We start from the raw sequence: 18715 nt of genomic DNA, 5'->3' as shown, positions 1-18715 counted from the left end.
GTAGATTTGGATTCCAGCCTCCCTGCTGCACTATGAACTGTCTTTTTTTCTTACTGAATCATTTGGGTTGGAAGAGACCTCTTGATCATCTAGTCTGCTCATGCTTTAGCAGGATCACCTGGAACAGGCAGACCAGGACCATGGCTATGTGGGTTTTCAGTATCATCACAGCTGGAGATAACTCAGCTTCTCTGGGAAATATGTTCTGAATTTGGCAACACTCACAGTAAAATGTGGGTTTGTGTCTTAAGATGGACCAGCACATTTCAGTTTGTGTCCACTGCCCCTTGTCATCACTGGGCACCACTGATGAGAGTCTGGGTCACTTTCTTCACTCCCTGTCATCACATACTTGGACAAATTGATAAGATTGCCCTTGATCTAGGGCCATGTTAGGTGAGGGATACTAAAATTAATAGTAACAAGTCTAATACAGCTTGTATTTTTATGTAGCTCATACTAACTAAGTAAACAGATGTCGTCTACAGGCTGCATATATAGTCATATAACTCCATAAACTTAGATAAGACAAATGGGGAGAATGGTCCTCCAAGGAGATGTTTGGAATAAAATCCTCTTTCTGATCATCTCAGGGAAGAGACAAAACAGAGTTTATTAGATAGATTTTTATAGATATTGAAAACCAGCCAGATCCCAAGGCTCAGCTGTTTCAGCTAAAGACTTTAAATCAGCCTGCAAGGACTGGGCCAGGCAGCTGAGCTCTTTACTTATTTATTCCTTTGTGTCACTCTGCTGCTGCCCTTTGCTATGTAAGAACAGTGATGGGCAGCCACCAAAGTCCCTCTGTGCCACTTTGGGCAGGCAGACACTGCTGCCAGTCTGGCAGCAGTGGTTTGTGTTTCACCTGCATGTGGCAGAGCACAGGTAAATGTGTTCCAGTGCCTAGAGGTGTGCTGGTTCATCAGTTCTGCTGTCTCTCTGAGCTTTTGAGTCTCTTTCACCTGGCTTAGTGCAATAGCCCTGCAGAAGCAGAGCTTTACATACTTCTATAGCAATGCTTAGGTGGTGGCCTGGGAGGACATGGTGTTCCTCTGCTGCCTCCTGTCACGCATGCTGTCCGTCTGCTGTCATTGGTCCTGTCACTGTGTACAGCCTTGACACCTCCATCCCTCCCCTCAAGAAAAATGGACCATGGCATTTCAGAGCCTGGAACTGTCACCAAACTCAGGAAGAAATTAAACTCTCTGACCCTACCTTTGAGATGTCAGTGGGTTGCATTACTTTATTCTGCCAGGATGTGCAGTGAAAATCATTCCAACTGCACATGTCCTGTACAAGATTTTCACATATTTATACATTTATCAAAACCAATTTTTAAGCAAACAAGCTTTATGTCATGGGTGCCCCTATGTCAATTTTTTTTTTATGCTGGCAGACTCAACACGTGACTCATTCTTCTTAACACACAAAATATTCACATACTGCATTGAACTCATACAACTCCCTTAGAGCTAAAAGAACTCAAAGCATCTGAGCAAACTCCAGCATAAAAGCTGCTAACTTACTGACTTACATGTGGCCTAAAAAAACTTCACCTTTCACCATACACTTTCATTACCCGATTTACTGCAGGACTCAAACCTGCAGTTTCTGGGTTTTACCACTGGATGGAACTCGAACCCATTGTTTCTACAAAAGGGGACCCGAAACATCGAACAACCATCCTGTAATTAGTGCGCTGCTGGGTGCGCTTGAAGCACCCCTGGTGCTCACCGTGGCATCATGGCAGCATGGTTGTACGACTTTATATGCAGCCTGTCAAGGACTGCTGGTTACTCAGTTACTATGAGCTACATAAAATACAAGCTATATTAGACTTGTTGCTATTAATTTTAAAATCCCTCACCTAAAATGGTCCCCGATCAGAGATTTCAAACCAAACATCTGGTTGTCAGTGTGATTCCTCCCAGCAGCGTGAGATGAGAATATATCTTCACATCTGTGTGCACACTGGTAATTTATACTTGATTCTTGTTCATCCTGCAAAGAAAATAAAATTCCATGAATAGATGGTGGTCATTTTTTATGCAGGCCTGAACAGCATCATGTGACAGAATCTGCTTCACCAGAAGGTACTGAAACTAAGCAATGACCAGCTTTCCTGAATGCTGCCCCATCTGTGCAGAGCAAAAACCTTCCTGCCCAGCTTTGTGTGCGAGAGTTTTGTCAGCAGATTTGCCTCTTCAGTTACTCAAGAGGAGAAAGACAGTTGAATGCTGAGGTACTTCTTGTCTCTGCTTTGCAACTTGCCTCATCTCACATAAAGCATGGGCTGCCTTGTTGGGTTGGAAGGTGCTGAACTCTGTGCTGTCCTTAGGACCATATCTCTGCCCCAGGAACTGCCTTAGACAATGTATTAGCAACAGAAATGTATAGCAGACCTGGACTGAGTTATTTTGTCCCTAGATCCTACTTATCAGGGTTGTCTGAAGCAACAGATCAAGACTAGGGCATTGGATGCAAAAAAAAAAAAAAAATCCTATGGGAATATCTAGAGATATTGGGGGTAATGATCTTATGACAGTTCATGAACTGGGCTATTGAGGATGTTAAGATGGGTAGGCTGCTTGAGGGAAAGCATTCCTGCTTTTTCAGGACTAGTCTAGAGCCATTAGTCTCAGTTTTACTTCACTTGACCAAGTGATGCCTGCAACATTTTATATCCAAGTCTCTGAGTTTGATGGTTTCTTAAAGACCCAAGAAGGAGTCTGGTAGTCAGACACTGAAGAAAACCACTATTTGTTAACACTACTAGCAAGCTGCTTTGGACAGTTGTTGCCAGTAAATGTTTCCACTTGTTTTCCCTTCCCAGAACCTTCCCCTGGTTTGACCTGACAGCTGTGTCACTGAGAAAGTCTCTCTTCAGCCAGCTGCTGGAAAAGAGAGAGCTTGTCTGGTGCCATCTGATGCCTGGTACTCTACTGTACAGGCACCCTCTGGAGACTGTCCTACAAAGCCATGTGGGCTGGTCAGCACCAAGACATCTCTCACTTCAGCTGCAGTGGAGCCTAGTGTGATGCTGGATGACAAGTCTCCATTATCCACAGCTGCTTCCAACAGTTTCTCAGAAATTCCAGATGAAAATGCTGGGTATGATTCTAAATCTTCACAAACCATAATGAAGCCCATGAGGAATGCTTTGCTGAGATTTCATCCCAACCTTTCCGTGGGACTAAACAGTGCAAGAACCAGCACTGTTAACTCTCAGACTTTAAACTATTCCAGCCAATAACCTTATGCACACATTTTCTTTTATGAGTTTCAGTCTATACACTGCTCAGTAACTTGCTTATCCCTGGTTGCCTGAGCATTTTTTTGGTCTGAATTTGCTTATTACATAGTCTTCTTGGCCTATGCACTGCTTCAGTTTCACTGTGTTTCTATTTCAGCTTCAATACAAAACTGAATTAAAAAACCAAATTACAGTTATTTTGTAGTGGCTGCAGCTTTGGTGTAACAAACTAAACAGGATCAGGCCCAGTCTTTTTTTAAAAATATTTTTATTCCCCATGAGGGATCTTGAGAAAGCCATTGAATCCTGACAACATACTAATGATTTAGTCAGGACTGCTCTTTCTGTTGAGCCAGGCTTTCATCAGCCGTTCTACTTCCTTGTTGGTGATAATGCACCCCACCCTCACCATCACAGACTATATGATATGTCCTTCAAGGAAATGCAGGTAACTGGATACTCTGTCCAAATCCACCCAGGAAAAAGCCATTTTTATTCCCTAAATTCTCTAGTTCAGTATTCTTTTGTACTTTCTGCCACCATCTATCATGTGTTTCAGTACTGTTTACCATGATAGAACACTGCCTGCCTGGTTTGCCTCACAGGAAATCATTTCTGTGGCCAAGGATTAGTTATGCATGTTGCACCTAGACCCCTTGCTTAATTATGACTGTTGATAGCAGTTGTCACCACACCTGTACACCAGCTATTGTATATGCCATTTATCTGGGTTTCAGAGCAAGCCCAGTCTGCAGACACTGAAGCCTGGGAGAAATCTATTCACTTGAGCATCTGGGAGGTTCTTATCCATCACTTGCGCCTAAAATATGTCTTTGATTGTGGTTTTGGTCTCTTTTAATCATCTGTGAAGCAGAAGTGGAAAACAGGCAATGGTACAGTCTGATCTACAACCTCCACTTCACTTAATTCCTGCAAGCAAATGAAATATTGCAGAAAAGAGACAATATGGGAATGGGTTTGGTGTAATAAGATGTCTGAGAGTTGCAGTGGCAGTGCAGTGCACAATTTTTTGTAATTGTGAAAAGGTGGAACTATACCTCCTTGAACAATCTGCAAGGTAATAAGGGTACAGTCTGCTGTGGCTGCTGGGCTTCTTATAAAGGCAAAAATGCAGTATGAGTCTCTAATTCTGCCTCTGCATGTCCTGTGATGCAGGGAGAGCATCCACTCCCACCACGGTCTGGGATCCGTGCAAAGAAGGAGCTGTAGTGTAGGGCTCCAGTCCTGCTTTTTGGATAAACTGTGAGAAAGTGAGGGCATCTGCTTTCTCTCCTGTTGGTGCCTTTCTCTCTAGGAAGAGACCCATATTGTCTCTGTATGGGAGGGCAATGGATCTGCTGAAGAGAGGCTCCTCAATCCCCAGCAGCTCTCGCACGTGTCGTGAAATTTCCTGAAATACAAGAATACACCAGAATTCTCATTTCTCAAACCAAGACAATCAGGCAACAGCTAAAACCATCCGTTCCATGTCAGAGCAGCAGGAAAAAGAAGTTATATTCTGAATTTTGGTACAGTTTCATGCTTGAACACAACACAATACAAGGGGGATCTGAATTCATAAGCTCCATGTGACACTGTAAAAGCAGTGCATATCACCTTCTCTCCAGATTTACTATCAGGGATGGCATCACATCTGGTCTCTTAGTGGCATAAATATAGCTCTGATTTCATCCTTGCACTTTAAGGACAAACTTTACGTTATGGATAAATGAACTGCAGTCTCTTCTGCTTAATACAAAATCATTGCTGTTTGTTAAATTATAATGCAAATTTCCATCCACACAAAGGTGTAAAGAATAATTAGCAAAAAATCATATCATTCATTTAGAAAATGATGAGTGCATGGTTGTCTGAGATGGCTGGACCTGGAACTGTGAGTGAGCAGAGCCTTACCATTGTTTTTGAAGCAACTTCTAAGAATTTAACTATCTAATTTGATTGAAACTTCAAAATACAATTTGCAAGGTTTTACTGATCTTTCACGGTATTTGCTCAAAACCTTCCCCCAACTTTAGCTTGACTCTGAATACTTTTTGTGATAACAAAAGAACACCAGACTCTTAAGTGCTTTTGATATTTAGAATACCAGTACAATGGGATTAAAACCAGCAGTAGTCACTTGTCCATGCTGCATAGCTTCCACATAATTATCTGTGTAATCTCTACCAAACTGCCATTTCCCCGAAACTGCAGTTTCCGTCTCACTGAGCTGATGCTATCACTCTATTTCTATAGTAACTGTATCAGTTTCAACTGCTCACAGCCTTTTGTTTATATTTCTTGTTGGGAAATTGCGGTTTTAACTTTTCACCTGCTCTAGTAGACACTTCCTGAAAGACCCAAAGGGCCACATCCTGCAGAGCTCTGCATACTTGGATTCTGTCAGAATAAAGTTCTTTAAAACACAAATAACTGGCAGGATAGGGAATGACCTTTGAGAGTGTCTAGGTTCCACTGAAATCTGTGAGATGTTCCCAATTTACTTGCAAGCTTTGGAAAACACGACAGAGACAGTCTCACTTCCAAGCTTGGGGCAGTGTCCCGGCTGTTTATTGCTTATCTAGAGGAATTTCAGTTCCTACAAGAGGAAGAATGGGTCACAGCTGATATATCTAACCCATGGCCTACAATTACTCAGCAGCTGGACTAACACCATACATAATCCCTATATTCCACTACGAGAGTGAGGCTTAAAAAGCATATACAATTGTTCCACTTTTTGAAAGCACAAAGGACTATAGTCTCTATCTGCTTGTACCAGAAATATTTGTGAAGGTTTGCTGTCTGAAAAACTTAGTGTTAAACTGATGCCTTTCTGTCAAAACAACAGGAAAAGTCATGGCACTAGTTAATGGTGTTGGTGGCAGATTTAGTTTCAAACAAACCGTTAAGATTGTGCAGCCAGACAGAACTGTGGTGAAATGGCATTTTGGTATTGTAGAATAAAATAAACAGTGTCTAGTCACTGCAGCATAGAGCTTCTTCTTTCTTCTTGGTTTGAACTTCTACCTGAGCCTTCTGGTGAAAGCAACTTAAAATTGTGATGCAAAACAGATTAATTGGCTCTGTAAATGCAGTCCCTCTGTGGTTTCCACTAGGGGAGGGAAAGAGGGTAATGAAATTGAAGTCAATTTGTTGATTTTCTGAACTTTTAGGAAGCTTTGGAAGGCCAGACTGTAGCCCCAAAATTCGGCCTTAACTATCAGCATTTGTTGAAGAAAATATGTAGCTTTGAAAGGAAAAAGACCAATTACATGTTCATAAAACGAGGAAGAGACAGAGCTCCTGTTTGTGCCCAGCAAAGCGTAAAAGAAGGCAATAAAATCGAGTGGCCTTTGGCACCTGCATGTGGCCGAAGTCCGTGACGCCCATGGCGGGCAGGTTGGAGCAGTTCGCGTGGATGAGGCGGCGGCCGCTGATGCCGTTGGTCCTGAAGCATTCCTGGGCAGGGAAGCGCAGGGAAAGGCGGATCGCCCTGTGCCCTGCCGCCCCCCTGCCGCTCTCACGCTCACACACACACCGAGCTCAGGGCCGCCGCGGGCGGGGGCTTCCCGTCCGGGCCGGCAGCCCCGCACCTCGTACTGGGGGAAGCCGAGCTGCGCCACCCACTCAGCCACTTCCTCGGCGCTCCAGGTCAGGAAGGGGCAGACGGACCGCGGTCCCCCCGCGCCCTCGGGCTCAGGCTGCGGCCCTTCAGCCACTCCGGTCCCGGCGGGACCCAGGCGCGGCTCCATCGCCTCCGTCCCCGGCCACCGCGGCAACGCGTCTTTCCGGGACCTGTTACCGTGGCAACCACCACTTCCTGGAGGCTCGCCCCTTCCCCCTTCCGCCACTCCCTCCCCGCCGTCCTCCCGCACCGCCGCCCGCGCCCCGCGGCTCTGCAGAACTAGATGTTGATTGGCTGCGTTGGCGAGAGGGGAGGCTGAGGGATGAGCACCGAGGCGCCACCATCTCCCTGCGGCCCGGCTCGCACGCACTCGCTCGGGTGTTTCCGTCTCCCGCGCTCGGGTGTTTCCGGCCGCCCCTCTCCGGCCACGCTCGGGTGTTTCCGGCCGCCCGCCGAACCGTGCCCATGTCGGACGCGCTCTCCGCCGCCGCCGGCTGCCGCTCCGAGCTCCCGGGCGGCGACACCGCGCCCCGGGGCCCCGCAGGTACGGGCAGGGCAGGGCAGGGGCAGCCCGGCGGCGCGGCTTGAGCGCTGGCCTTACGGGGAGAGTTCCCTTTACGTGGTGGGTTTGCCCGTTTGTGCCCGAGGAGCCGCGCTGGCGGGAGGCGCTCCCTGCGGCGGCAGCGCGGTCCCGGTGCCGCCGCGGTGCCGGGCTCAGCGACAGGGCCGGGCTGCGCTCTCGGCGCGGCTCACCTGCTCACCTGCCGCTCGGGCGCCTGCAGCTGCAGCAAGAGTTCCTCCCGGTGCGGCGGGAAGAGCGAGGATTGATGGAGTTTGTGCTTTCCCCGGCGACAGAGGGCCCGTCCAGCCGGGAGCTGGACCGTGCCCGGCGCTGCGTGCCCCTGGGCCGGAGCTCTGCTCCCCGCCCTGACTCTTGGGAATGGCCAGCGGCTCCGAGGGGCATCGGCAGCCCGCCGAAGCTGGAACTCGTCCGTGCCCTGTTCACCGCCTTGACGCGAGCGGAGAGCAGGGCTGGGGAGCTCGTACCGCACCCGCATGGGGACAGGGCTTTCCCGGAGTTCGGGAGACCCGGGCAAGACCAGGAGCCGTCTTTACAGACGGTCCTTTTAGCCCTGACCTAGGCACTTCCATCTCGTCAGTGCCCTTTGCGAACTGCTGCACGATTGCTTTTTCCAGGGCTTTGTCAGCTCAGCTTTACATGATGAAATTTAGCCTTGTTCTGTCCTTCTAAAGCAAAGCTAGGATTAGTAGTTCCTGAATGAACCCTGCTTCTGAGAATGGCTTCACACCAAAAACATGCCAAGATTTTTGTTTTCCCTTTCCTAGGGTTGAGGTCATTAAAAATCCTTGCTCCACAAGGTTTTAGATACAGCTCATAACACGAAAAACTGGTTGGCACAGGTCTTTGTTCCACAGCTGTGTGACCTTGTCGCTGTCTGAGTGCTGGCTGCAGGTTTGGTTTTTTTTTCCTGCCAGTGTATTATAAACACCAACATTTGTTTCACCTTTTCTTCCTATATTCTGTTTGTTGTTAGAAAATGAAGACTCAGCCCAAAAGACAGAGCCTGCAGATCAGCTAGTTGATTCTTTGGAATCCAGTACTTCACAGAGCGGGTAGGAAAACCTTTTTGTGTGTTGTGGCCCACATGCATGACAGTGTTTCTCTCCTGTGACCTCTTCTGTATGGCAATTTGTTCTACGCAGGTTAAAAGAAGGGACTGGAGACTGAATTGTCTGCTTTGGGACAGTATATACCAGAATCAGTATGGGAGGGCCTGTTCTTACAGGCTTTAAGGTGTTTTAAAGCTCGTGAAATGTAGTTCATGGCTCAGCTATTCAAATCATAGAGTCATTCAGCTTGAAAGGAACCCTGTGTGGTTTTATAATCCATTATAAGAGCTAGTACCTTTTCAGGGGAAAATTTTCTATATTCTATCTGGAAAATACTTTAATAATTGAGCATGCCTACTGTCTGTAAATCTGGTGGAAGCTGTACAAGAAAATACCTTTTACTATTTTCTTGACAACATTTTGGCTTTTTTCTTTGTTTGTTTTCTGTGTCTCTCCATTAATCCCGCTGATCAACCCTGTTATCAGATGTTTGGCTTGTTGGTACCAGCTGGGCATGTGGTGTTTGTGGTCAAGTAATTTAATTGGCTACAAGCATTAACACTGTGCAGTGCAGTTTCATTTGCCATTATACATTTGTTGCACAGGATACAGTTTCAGAAATGTGTGAGTTAATTACAGTAGGTAAACCACAGCTTCATCAAAAAAATGCAAAAATCCAGGAAAAAAAGAACCCACATCAAACTACCCTTTTTACCAAAACAGCAGTTTGATGCCATCTTGGTTTGATGCTGCTGACTTCTCTATCAGACTTCCTGACTAGAAATAAGTTCTTGCATCTTTTTATTATATCCTCAAATTTTCTTTAAAGAGATTAATACAGACTGTGAGCAAAATAGCCAAAGTAGATGATAGATACTTGTGGACATTATCTATTACATTTGTCTTAATTTTGATCTTCTTTGAAAGGGATGGAGCTGGTCCAAAAGGTTTGTGTGAGAAGGAATCAGCTGAACTGTGTCTTTGTAAGTCTGCCTGTAAAGCTTGTGTAGCTCTTCCTGATCTTTCAGTGAGACTCTTAGGTATCAGTGGTATCTAGAGGAAAAAATTCCCAGCCTGTAAGCTCCTGTGTTGATGGAGAGCTTTTTGAGCAGATGTGTGTACCTGTGGTAGCAAATGACCAAATAGACCATCTAGGTGTGTTCATACAACTGCTAAACTGAAATGCAAACAGGCTGGAAAATGATAGCATAGAACTCCAAGAATTCTTCCTTTAAAAAATTGTTCCCACCAAATATCCTTCTTATCTCATCCATCTGCTGCCATTTTGTTTGAACTTGCTGTCCATCTTGTTTGAGTTGTTCTTACAGACCTTCTGGTCTATTGTGCCAATTCTACAAAAGGAAATCACACTGTTGAGAGAATATAAGTAAAAAATGGCTTTGTTTCTGGATAAATTCTGTAGTGCCATAGGAGTAACAATTTGAAAACAAAAGCCACATTTGCCCTGTTCAAGTCTTCTCTGTAGATGCAGAATGTGTCAGGACACTCTTCTGGCATCTGAGTTCATTTGGGACTATAAGTCTACCTATAGACAACATGCAGCAATTAAAAAAATATAATTTAGAAGAAAACCCTCCAGCAATGTTTCCTTTCTTGCCCATTCTTTTCCTGCTTTTCCTGCTATATACCATTCTTGTTTTAGCATGTCCATTTTCTTTTGTTACAGTGCAGTACTCAGACCTCTTTGCTTAAGTTATTGTGCTGCCCATTGTATGTCTTACTGCTTGCTTATCTGTGGGGTGTACTTGGACATGGCAGACAGACACTTGGGTGCTCCTTGTATCTGTTGGGATTGCTAGTAGGAAAGGCATAACAGGCCAGTTAAATAGATGGCATTCTCAGGATGACTGTCAAAATTGTTCTGAATTCTTTCACCGATCCAGCTGATCTCTGAGGCAGTATGCAGATGCCATGCAGTAGCTGGCAAAAAAATTGTCCTTTCTTGGGCAGAAAAGTTGCTACTGATGTCTGTCCTTAGTATAGTGTTGGTGAGCCAGCATGGGGTGAGTGCTGTGAATTTCTGCCCTCTAAAGGATGGTAAATATGGAGTATCCCTTGGAAGTTGCTCCCCCTGGCTCACACGGAAAGCAGTCATGCAGAGATGGTGGGCAGGGATTCTTTGTCCAGTTGGCAGGTGCTGACCACAGAAGCTTGTTCCTTCAGCTCATTTGAATTTGAGTTCCAGAGCAGTGATTCCTCTGCTGGCTGTGCCCTGGGTGCAAGTGCTAAATTGACTGCTCTCTTCCTCCAAAAGGTTACAGGCTGGGGCGTGCCTGAGTGCAGACACAACAGAGCATTCGAAGGCAGAAATTGGCACTCTGGGGGACCAGAAAGTGGCTGAACAAGAAGAGAAGCTGCCTGACCAAATCCAATCTCTCAAAAAGGTAGATGGATGTTTCTTATGTCTGAGAATGAAGACAGAAGTGCAGCAACAGTTCTCCCACTCCACTACCATGCTTGCCACTGTGGGACTGAGGCTCGAAGGGTTGTGTTAAGATAAAAGTTGTATTAACATAGATTCAGTTACATTTTTTTCCTGTACATTAGTGGGAGATAAATGGTATCAGTCTAATTTGGAAAATCCCTCTTGTGTCTTCAGCTAGTCCTTGCTTCCTTGCTCACTGAGGCTTCAAGGTAATTGTCACCTTCTCCTCTTATCTGGTGCTTCTGGAAATTCCATTCTTGTGGATTTATGGAAGAGGGAACTGAAATCCCTTGTTTCTTCTTGTGAACAGCAAATTTGTGTGCCCTACAGATAGAGTCAGGGAAACCTGTGCAAGTGACACCGAGTTCAGGACCTGCAAGTTTTCATATATGAGAAGAGAGTGAACCAGATGGCCTTCTAACTAGGATGCAGCAATGGCAGTTTGATTGTGGCTGTAGTCTAGATGCACACAGAGCTGAAAGGCTCTCCCTAGAGAGATTGACTGTTGTGAATTTTTTCCAAGAATAGTCAGCTAAATCTATAAGGCTGCTGCTTTGTTGAGGGGTAACAATTAACTCTGATGCAAGTGCAAAAAGTGGCTGCCCAAGACTCCCTGGGAGACCAAGGGGAGTGAAATTTGTGACACTGGTGCAGCATTTGACTTCAAAGTTGATTACTTTGGTGCAGTGGGGGAAACAAATGTTGAGAGGTGTCTCAGAGCTAGCCTACACTAATAGTAGAAGCTTCTGCAGGTCTGACTTGGTTTCATAAAGATGCCAGAGTTACTACTGAGTTGTTTCAAACCTAGGCAGAGACTTTTTAACCAGGGTGGTCTTTGTGACAATGTTTCTTATGTGCTTTGTGCAGGAAGCTGTTCGATTAACCAACTACCATGTACCTCAGGGAGTGGGGGATATAGTCATGATTCAGTCAGATCACACTGGTGCTGTGGATATCCTTTCGGCTGAGCTGGAGACTGCAGACCTCCTTGGGGAGCAGAGAAAAGGTGAGTCCTGAAGGCAGAACTCTTGTTTGGGTGATTTTTTGAGTGCCTACCCTGGCTAGAAGAGCAGAGACTGTCCTGGAGTTCCTGCTGGAAATTTGGGCTTCTGGCTAGTGAGTGGAAAAACTTTGCATCTAGGGCTTTTGGGAGCAGGCCCCAGAACGCGGGCCCCTTACCAGAAATAGCTTCACTGTTTTCAGGTAATAGTTTGTCAGTAGTGAAAAGTCATGGAAGCCTGTGAACTTTTCCCTTGTCTCAGCTCAGCCTCCACCGCTGGCTGCACCCACCATGTGGACCACTGAGAAGATGAAGGAATTCAAAGCCAAGATGGGAAAGGAGAAGAATGGCCGGATGGTGGTGAAGCGAGGCGAGGTGGTGACAGTCCGTGTGCCAACCCATCCTGACGGGAAATGCATTTGCTGGGAGTTTGCTACGGATGACTACGACATTGGGTTTGGAGTCTATTTTGACTGGACCACAGTTACTAGTACTGCCATTACTGTTCAGGTCAGTGAATCCAGTGATGAGGAGGACGAAGAGGAGGATGAGGAAATTGAAGGTTAGTGCAGATCTTATAAAGGTTCATTTGGGTTGCTTGTTGCCATGCTGCTGAGCATATCTGTCAGATGCTACAATTTCCATCTGCTTTGTTTAGTCAGCCCATTTGCTATCTCTGCAGCCTATTGGGTTCTTGGTTAGAGTGACAAGAAAGCATTTGGCCCTTCCTGCTTCAGCATATGGCTGTCTTCTCCAAGAGCATTCTTGAAATTGAACACATGGAAAAATAAAATCAGAATTCACTCAGTCAACTTCTACATGATAAAAAGGTTAAAGTCTGAAATTTTAACCTGACTGTTTTTGTTAGATTCTCAGACTGAGAAATTTCTGGTGGTAAGTGGAGGAAAGAAAATTTTCTTTTGGGGTTTGGTTTTTTTGGGTTTTTGTTTGTTGGTTTTTTTGTTTTGTTTTGTTTTTTTTGGTTGGTTGGTGTTTAGTTTTTTGTTTGGTTTTGGTTTTTGCTGTTTTTTGGGGGGGTTGATGTTTTTTGTTGTTGTTCTTTGGGGGGGATTTCTTGTTTTTTTGGTTTTTTCATTTTCTTTTTTCCCCAGTATAACAGTAGCTCCTTCTGACCATATTTGAAATGTTTGCTACCTGTGTCACTCTACTCAGGAAACACACAGTAATGTTGCCTGTTCTGTGGCTTCAGTGTATGTGTGACCAGTGTAGCTGGGAGGTTTGTGTCTGAATTTTGCAGGCCCTGTAAGCAGGGGTAGGTTCCTTTATGAGGAATCCTCTTGGAGAAGTGAATTGAGGATATAGACACTATGAGGTAACAGCTAAGAGCTTTCCTGCCTCTCTTTGCTTCAAGTCTATATCACAGGACTGCTGTTGTGTGTATAAAAGCAGTGAGGTGTCTAAGCTAAAAAAGAGAGGAGACTGGGCTGGTGGGCTAATAAATACTGTCCCATCAGTATTCCCAAGAAAGCTTGGTATGACCTCTTTTTGACAAGGAAGGCTGGACTTTGTGGGAATTATTTGCATAATTAGTTGAGGAGATGCTCAGGGTAATGCTATCACTGTTAGCCTTCCATATAGCTGCTTGTCTGTGCCGCGTTCTGGTCTTGTTGTTGTTTTTCTGGATCATGCAGTGGTTCTGGCTACTTCCTTGTCTCCTGTCTCCCATTCAGGACTGTCCCCTGTAGGCGATGTGGAGCGGGGTTCCAAAAGCTGTCTGCGGAACCGCTATGGAGAGGTCATGCCTGTGTACCGCAGGAACAGCCATCGCGAGGTGCAGGCAGGCAGCCACGAGTACCCGGGCGAGGGCATCTACCTGCTGAAGTTTGATAACTCCTACTCTCTGCTCCGCAATAAGACCCTGTTCTTTCACGTCTACTACACTAGCTGAAGAAGAGGGAAGGGGCAAGGATGGCAGGCAGGGGATGGTGAGTGTAGCAGGCTGCCACCCAGCCCTGGTACTGCCTGACGGGCGCTGCTGTGTGACAGAACCACGGTGCAATTCTGCCAGCTCTCCTTTGGACGTGAACTGGTTTCCCCCCACACCCTTCTTCCCCACTGTCACAGGGGAGAAAGGTAGTTGTGACTGCCTGGTTGTTCCCAGGCAGCTGCTCTTTCTCTAAAACTTTGGGAGGTCTGCTCCGTGCAGGCATTGGGCTGGGCCTTCAAGTCACAGCTGGCAATTGCCCAGAAGCCACGTTCAGGTGGTTGTGGTTCTGATCTGTTGTGCTGGTACAAAATGAAGTGAAAATAATGTTACTGTTTTGTGAATAACTTTTCCAACTCTCCTGCTGCATCTGCATCACTAGAGGGCAGCTGTTAGCTTCAGTGAGCCAGAAGCACAGCTGGCTTGTCACTTAGCCAGGGCAACCCCATCACCTACCATCGCTACAGTCACCAGCAGCCAGTGCTTCCTTCCCTCATGAGAGTGGCTGGGAGTGCAGCTGGCCAGCAGCAGCCCGTGCTGCAGTGGCTTGGCAATGCTACAACAGGTGGGCCCCAAATAGCAGTCACAGCTCATGTTTGAACAGGGGGTGGGAGCAGGGTGCACACCTCATAGTCCATAGGAAAGCTTTTCTACAGTTTAAGAATTGAATGTTATATCTGTTGATTGTAGGCATATGTAGATGATTAAAACCTCAGTGATTACCAGAAGTTTTTTCTTAATCCAGATGTGAAGCAGAGGAGGTTACTTACTGCCTGCTAAATGAATACAAAATGGTTGGAATACAACCAATAAATATACAGGAAATATTTCTTAGTAGCAGGATGTTGGTTCACTGGTATTGCAACCATATGTAGCAAGGAAAAGGCTCCCAGAGAAATGCAGTTTGTCAGCTGCTATTGGTGTTGCAAAGGTATTGTTAGGAAGTTCCTTGGCATGTTTTGGTGACTAGTGATGGTATTAATTATCACCTTCTCCTTAAGTAGTGGCTGAGTTGAACAAGGAGAAGTTAATCCATCAGAGATGAATTTTAAAACGTGTTTATTTGTAACTGTTGTTTATTTTAATACTTTTAACTTGAAATCATTCTCTTTTCTAAGAATACTGCTGTATTTACATTTTGATACCTCTTTGCAGAGACACAAAATGAGTTTCCATAGGGATACTAGAAAAGTTCTGAGTTTTATTTTTTAATTGTCCGGGTAAAGCACCTCTACTTGGTCCATTCCTTCTATTGAGAGGAAATGATGGACAGAATTATTTGGGGTAGTTAAAGCCAAAGATTTTGCTCTCGTATGAGGGCTGCCTATTTCCTATTAAGGGTATATTGTAATGCTGTACAATTTGCTCTACATTCAAGCTTACTTTTAAGTATCTCTGCTTACTGATTCACTGCTCCAGAGCACTTAGCAGGTCAAAATGGTAAGAGAGGAAGCAGTCAGTTCACAATAGAGCAGCCCAAGCTTTGAGCAGGAGGAGTGGAAATTGGAGGAGCACTGCTTGGAACACAGTGACTTTCTGAGGGAGTGGGCAAGGAGCAGAGTTATTGCTGCTTTGGGCCCTGAGAAGGGGAGAAAACAGCCACCTTTCTCAAAAGAGAGTGTGTTCTCCATGGTGGGGGGAACTGCAAAGCTGCTTTATTCAAGCAGGTCAAGCACAGGGAGACAGAACAGTAGGGCTTGGTATCTATCAGAGCAAGATGCTCTTTCAGGTAGCAGCTTGGAGAGGGCTATTCCTTCATTTAACCTCCCATGGATGAAATGAAGAACCATCCTGTGGCCTTTCTACAGCACTTGAATCAGGCATGAGCAATTTAGATAAGATTTTTTTTCATCCTTTGTCTATCAAGTTCCTAGATATTGCTGATGGAGTTGACACACTTCACTTCTAACAGAGAAGTAGTAATATGTTTGCTAATACAAAACATCAATTTAACAACATTTCATAGTTGGTGTGTTTTGTATAGACTGGGGCATGAGAAGCTGGAGAGCAGCACTGCAGAAAGGGACCAGGGGTCCTGGTTGATGGCGAGTTGAATCTGAGCCAGCAGTGCCCTGGCAGCCAGCAGGGCCAGCCCTGTCCTGGGGGGCATCAGGCACAGCATGGCCAGCCAGGCAAGGGAGGGGATTGTCCTGCTCTGCTCTGCACTGGGCCAGCCTCACCTCGAGTGCTGGGGGCAGTTTTTAGCACCCCATTGTAAAAAAGGCATTAAGCCATTAAAGACCATCCAAAGGAGGGCCACAAGGATGGTGAAGGGTCTGGAGGGGAAGCCATAGGAGGAGTGGCTGAGGTCACTTGGTCTGTTCAGGCTGGAGAAGAGGAGATTGAGGGGAGACCTCCCTGCAGTTACAGCTTCCTCATGAGGGGCAGGCACTGATCTCTTCAATCTTGTGACCAGTGACAGGACTCAAGGAAATGGCATGAAGCTGAGTCAGGGGAGGTTTAGGTTGGATATAAGGAAAAAATCTTTCACCCAGATGGTGGTTGAGCACCGGAACAGGCTCCCCAGGGAAGTGGTCACAGCACCAAGCCTGACAGAGTTCAAGGAGTGTTTGGACAACACTCTCAGGCACATGTTCTGATTGTTGGGGTGTCCTGAGACAGGAGCTGGACTAAATTATCGTGATGAGCCTCTTCCAACTCAACATATTCTATGATTCTATGAACCTTTTGTACCAAGTCACTGGAAAACACCTTAAAACTATTTATGATCACACAGAAAACACTATGGGCCAGTGCCAGAAGTTGCACATAAAATACAGAAGTTGGTCATGTCTCAGAGTAATAAGATCAGCCACATGCATGTGTGGTCAATGCCAGGGTTCTTCAGGCTGTTCTGCAGCTTCTGGGAAAACTTGGTGATTTGAAACTCAGTGGTGAAGTTCTGCAGGACTGTTGAAGAAAATAAAAAATAGGAATTACATTTTCCTTAGAGGTTTCACTAGATTGTTTCTTTTTTTTACGTTATTTTTTACGTTGTTAATTTAAAAAAAAATACGTTTGTTCATCACTCAATGCTTGTCAGGGAAGTGTTTTTGTAAAAGTGGGTACAAGCTTTAAGTCAATCTATGAACTCCAAATTGTCCAAATTCCAAGTTTATGGAATTTCAGTTAGATCCATTACCTAAAAGACTGCATCAGGTAGAAACTTACAGTAGAGGATTAGATTAATAATTTTCTTCAAACAGATGATGTAGGAAGTAAAAGATACCAACAAGAGGGAAATGGCAAGTTTATTTAGTAAATGCTTTAACAACACAAGCCAGTCTCTGAAAATAAGTTCAGTGCTGGAATTAACTGTCCCAAATTGTCAGGAGATGGGACTATACTTCTTTTCCAGCTTCAGTGGGTCTTACGAGATAGAGGGAAAAGGGCCTGTATCCTTACAGATTATGGTCTATCCATCTGATACACAGTATAATTCATATATCCATCTGATACACACAATAATTCACATTCAGACAGAAATTTTAGAAATTCTCAAAAATCGCCAGGCTCTTCAGGCCTTTAGACTCAGAAAAGTGTTTAAATAACTGGTTTTAAGAAATGAGATTTTTTTTTCATAGGCTCTTTTATAAGAAATGAACATTTCATTAAAAGTTTATTGAAACTGTCATTGTTAATAAAATCTGAATTATTGAAACCTCTAGAAACACTCTAAACACAGTAACAGTTTCATTATATTTTGGACAACTACTCATACCCATACAGTAAAGTTATTCCTTAAAAAGCTGATAACCAAATCCAGCAGTAGCAGTTGAGTATTATGAAGACACTTCTGCAGCTCAGGCCACCTTAGTTACTCATCACATTCTGCAGTTGACAGTATCCTTTTATAACAGCTTGTGGTTTAAAGGAGAGTTGAGTTAAAAAAGCAAATCACAAGCAAATATGTTTGGGGATTTTACTCCCCCACCCTTTTTAAAGTATTGGTTTGTGAATAATGAAAATTACTGATTAAAAATGTGACAAAAAGATTAATGAGGCATCATTCAGCTGGCAGGCATCGGTCATGTCAGTCAGCTCGCACACACATGGTACAAAATGCTTGGACAGACGAGGCCTGTAAAGCAGGGCTGTGCCAGGAACAGCAGAAATGCTCGTGCCTTGGCTGCGACACGCGGCCCCGCAGTACACCTGTACGGAGCGCTGTGCGCCTGGGCTCACGAGGCACCGCAGGCAGCAGCACAGCATGCCCAGCTCTCCCTGTGTTCTAAAGGCTGCTCCCACCCTCCACTCAGGTCAGTGCTGTGTAACTCATCTGCACACACAGCAGCACGGGTACAGCACCCCAGCATGTGTAACCTGTCTGCCACACAGCCCTGCAGGTACAGCAACCTGGTCTAGTTGCAACCTGGTCTAGTTGCAGGTGTCCCTGCCCATGGGAAAGCAGTTGGAACTCGATGATATTCAAGGTCCTCTTCCAATCCAAACCATTCTATGATTTTATGAGTAAATGTGACAGTAATTTAACAAGACATGATGGCAAGGTATACTGCATAGATGACAGGGTCAGACAAAACTGTCAGGGAGACCCTCTGCTGAGTCATGAGGTTCAGAAAGGACCCCCTTATTTTTTAAACTCCTTTCCTGAAGGGAATTTAGGTGTGTCTGGATCCAGCCTTAGTCCCAGACTTGGCCAGCAGTTTACATCTAAGGGATTATGTGCACTGTCAATCCTGTATCTCACTTAGCTGAGATTTCAAAGTTTTGTATGCTCTTAAGCACTTTGTGAGAATTCCTAAGCAAGGAATCTCTCAGCCTCAAGAAGTTAACCCTAAGAGGCATCCCTA

At 45.2% G+C, this 18715-nt stretch overlaps 1 protein-coding gene across 1 annotated transcript; it reads left to right on the top strand.

Moving 5' to 3' along the window:
• The first annotated feature begins 7124 nt into the window (after window positions 1–7124).
• TMED8 (transmembrane p24 trafficking protein family member 8) lies at window positions 7125–16273 on the top strand. The gene is made up of 6 exons (XM_041399342.1): window positions 7125–7425; window positions 8438–8516; window positions 10789–10918; window positions 11827–11965; window positions 12222–12521; window positions 13651–16273. Exons 1-6 carry the CDS (start codon window positions 7347–7349, stop codon window positions 13866–13868), a joined length of 945 nt encoding a protein of 314 aa, XP_041255276.1. The 5' UTR covers window positions 7125–7346; the 3' UTR covers window positions 13869–16273.
• Window positions 16274–18715: the final 2442 nt, after the last annotated feature.

This window comes from Onychostruthus taczanowskii, unplaced genomic scaffold, assembly GCF_017590055.1.
Source record: "Onychostruthus taczanowskii isolate IOZ18803 unplaced genomic scaffold, ASM1759005v1 scaffold1, whole genome shotgun sequence".
Lineage (NCBI taxonomy): Eukaryota > Metazoa > Chordata > Aves > Passeriformes > Passeridae > Onychostruthus > Onychostruthus taczanowskii.
This window is presented reverse-complemented; position numbering and strand designations above follow the sequence as displayed.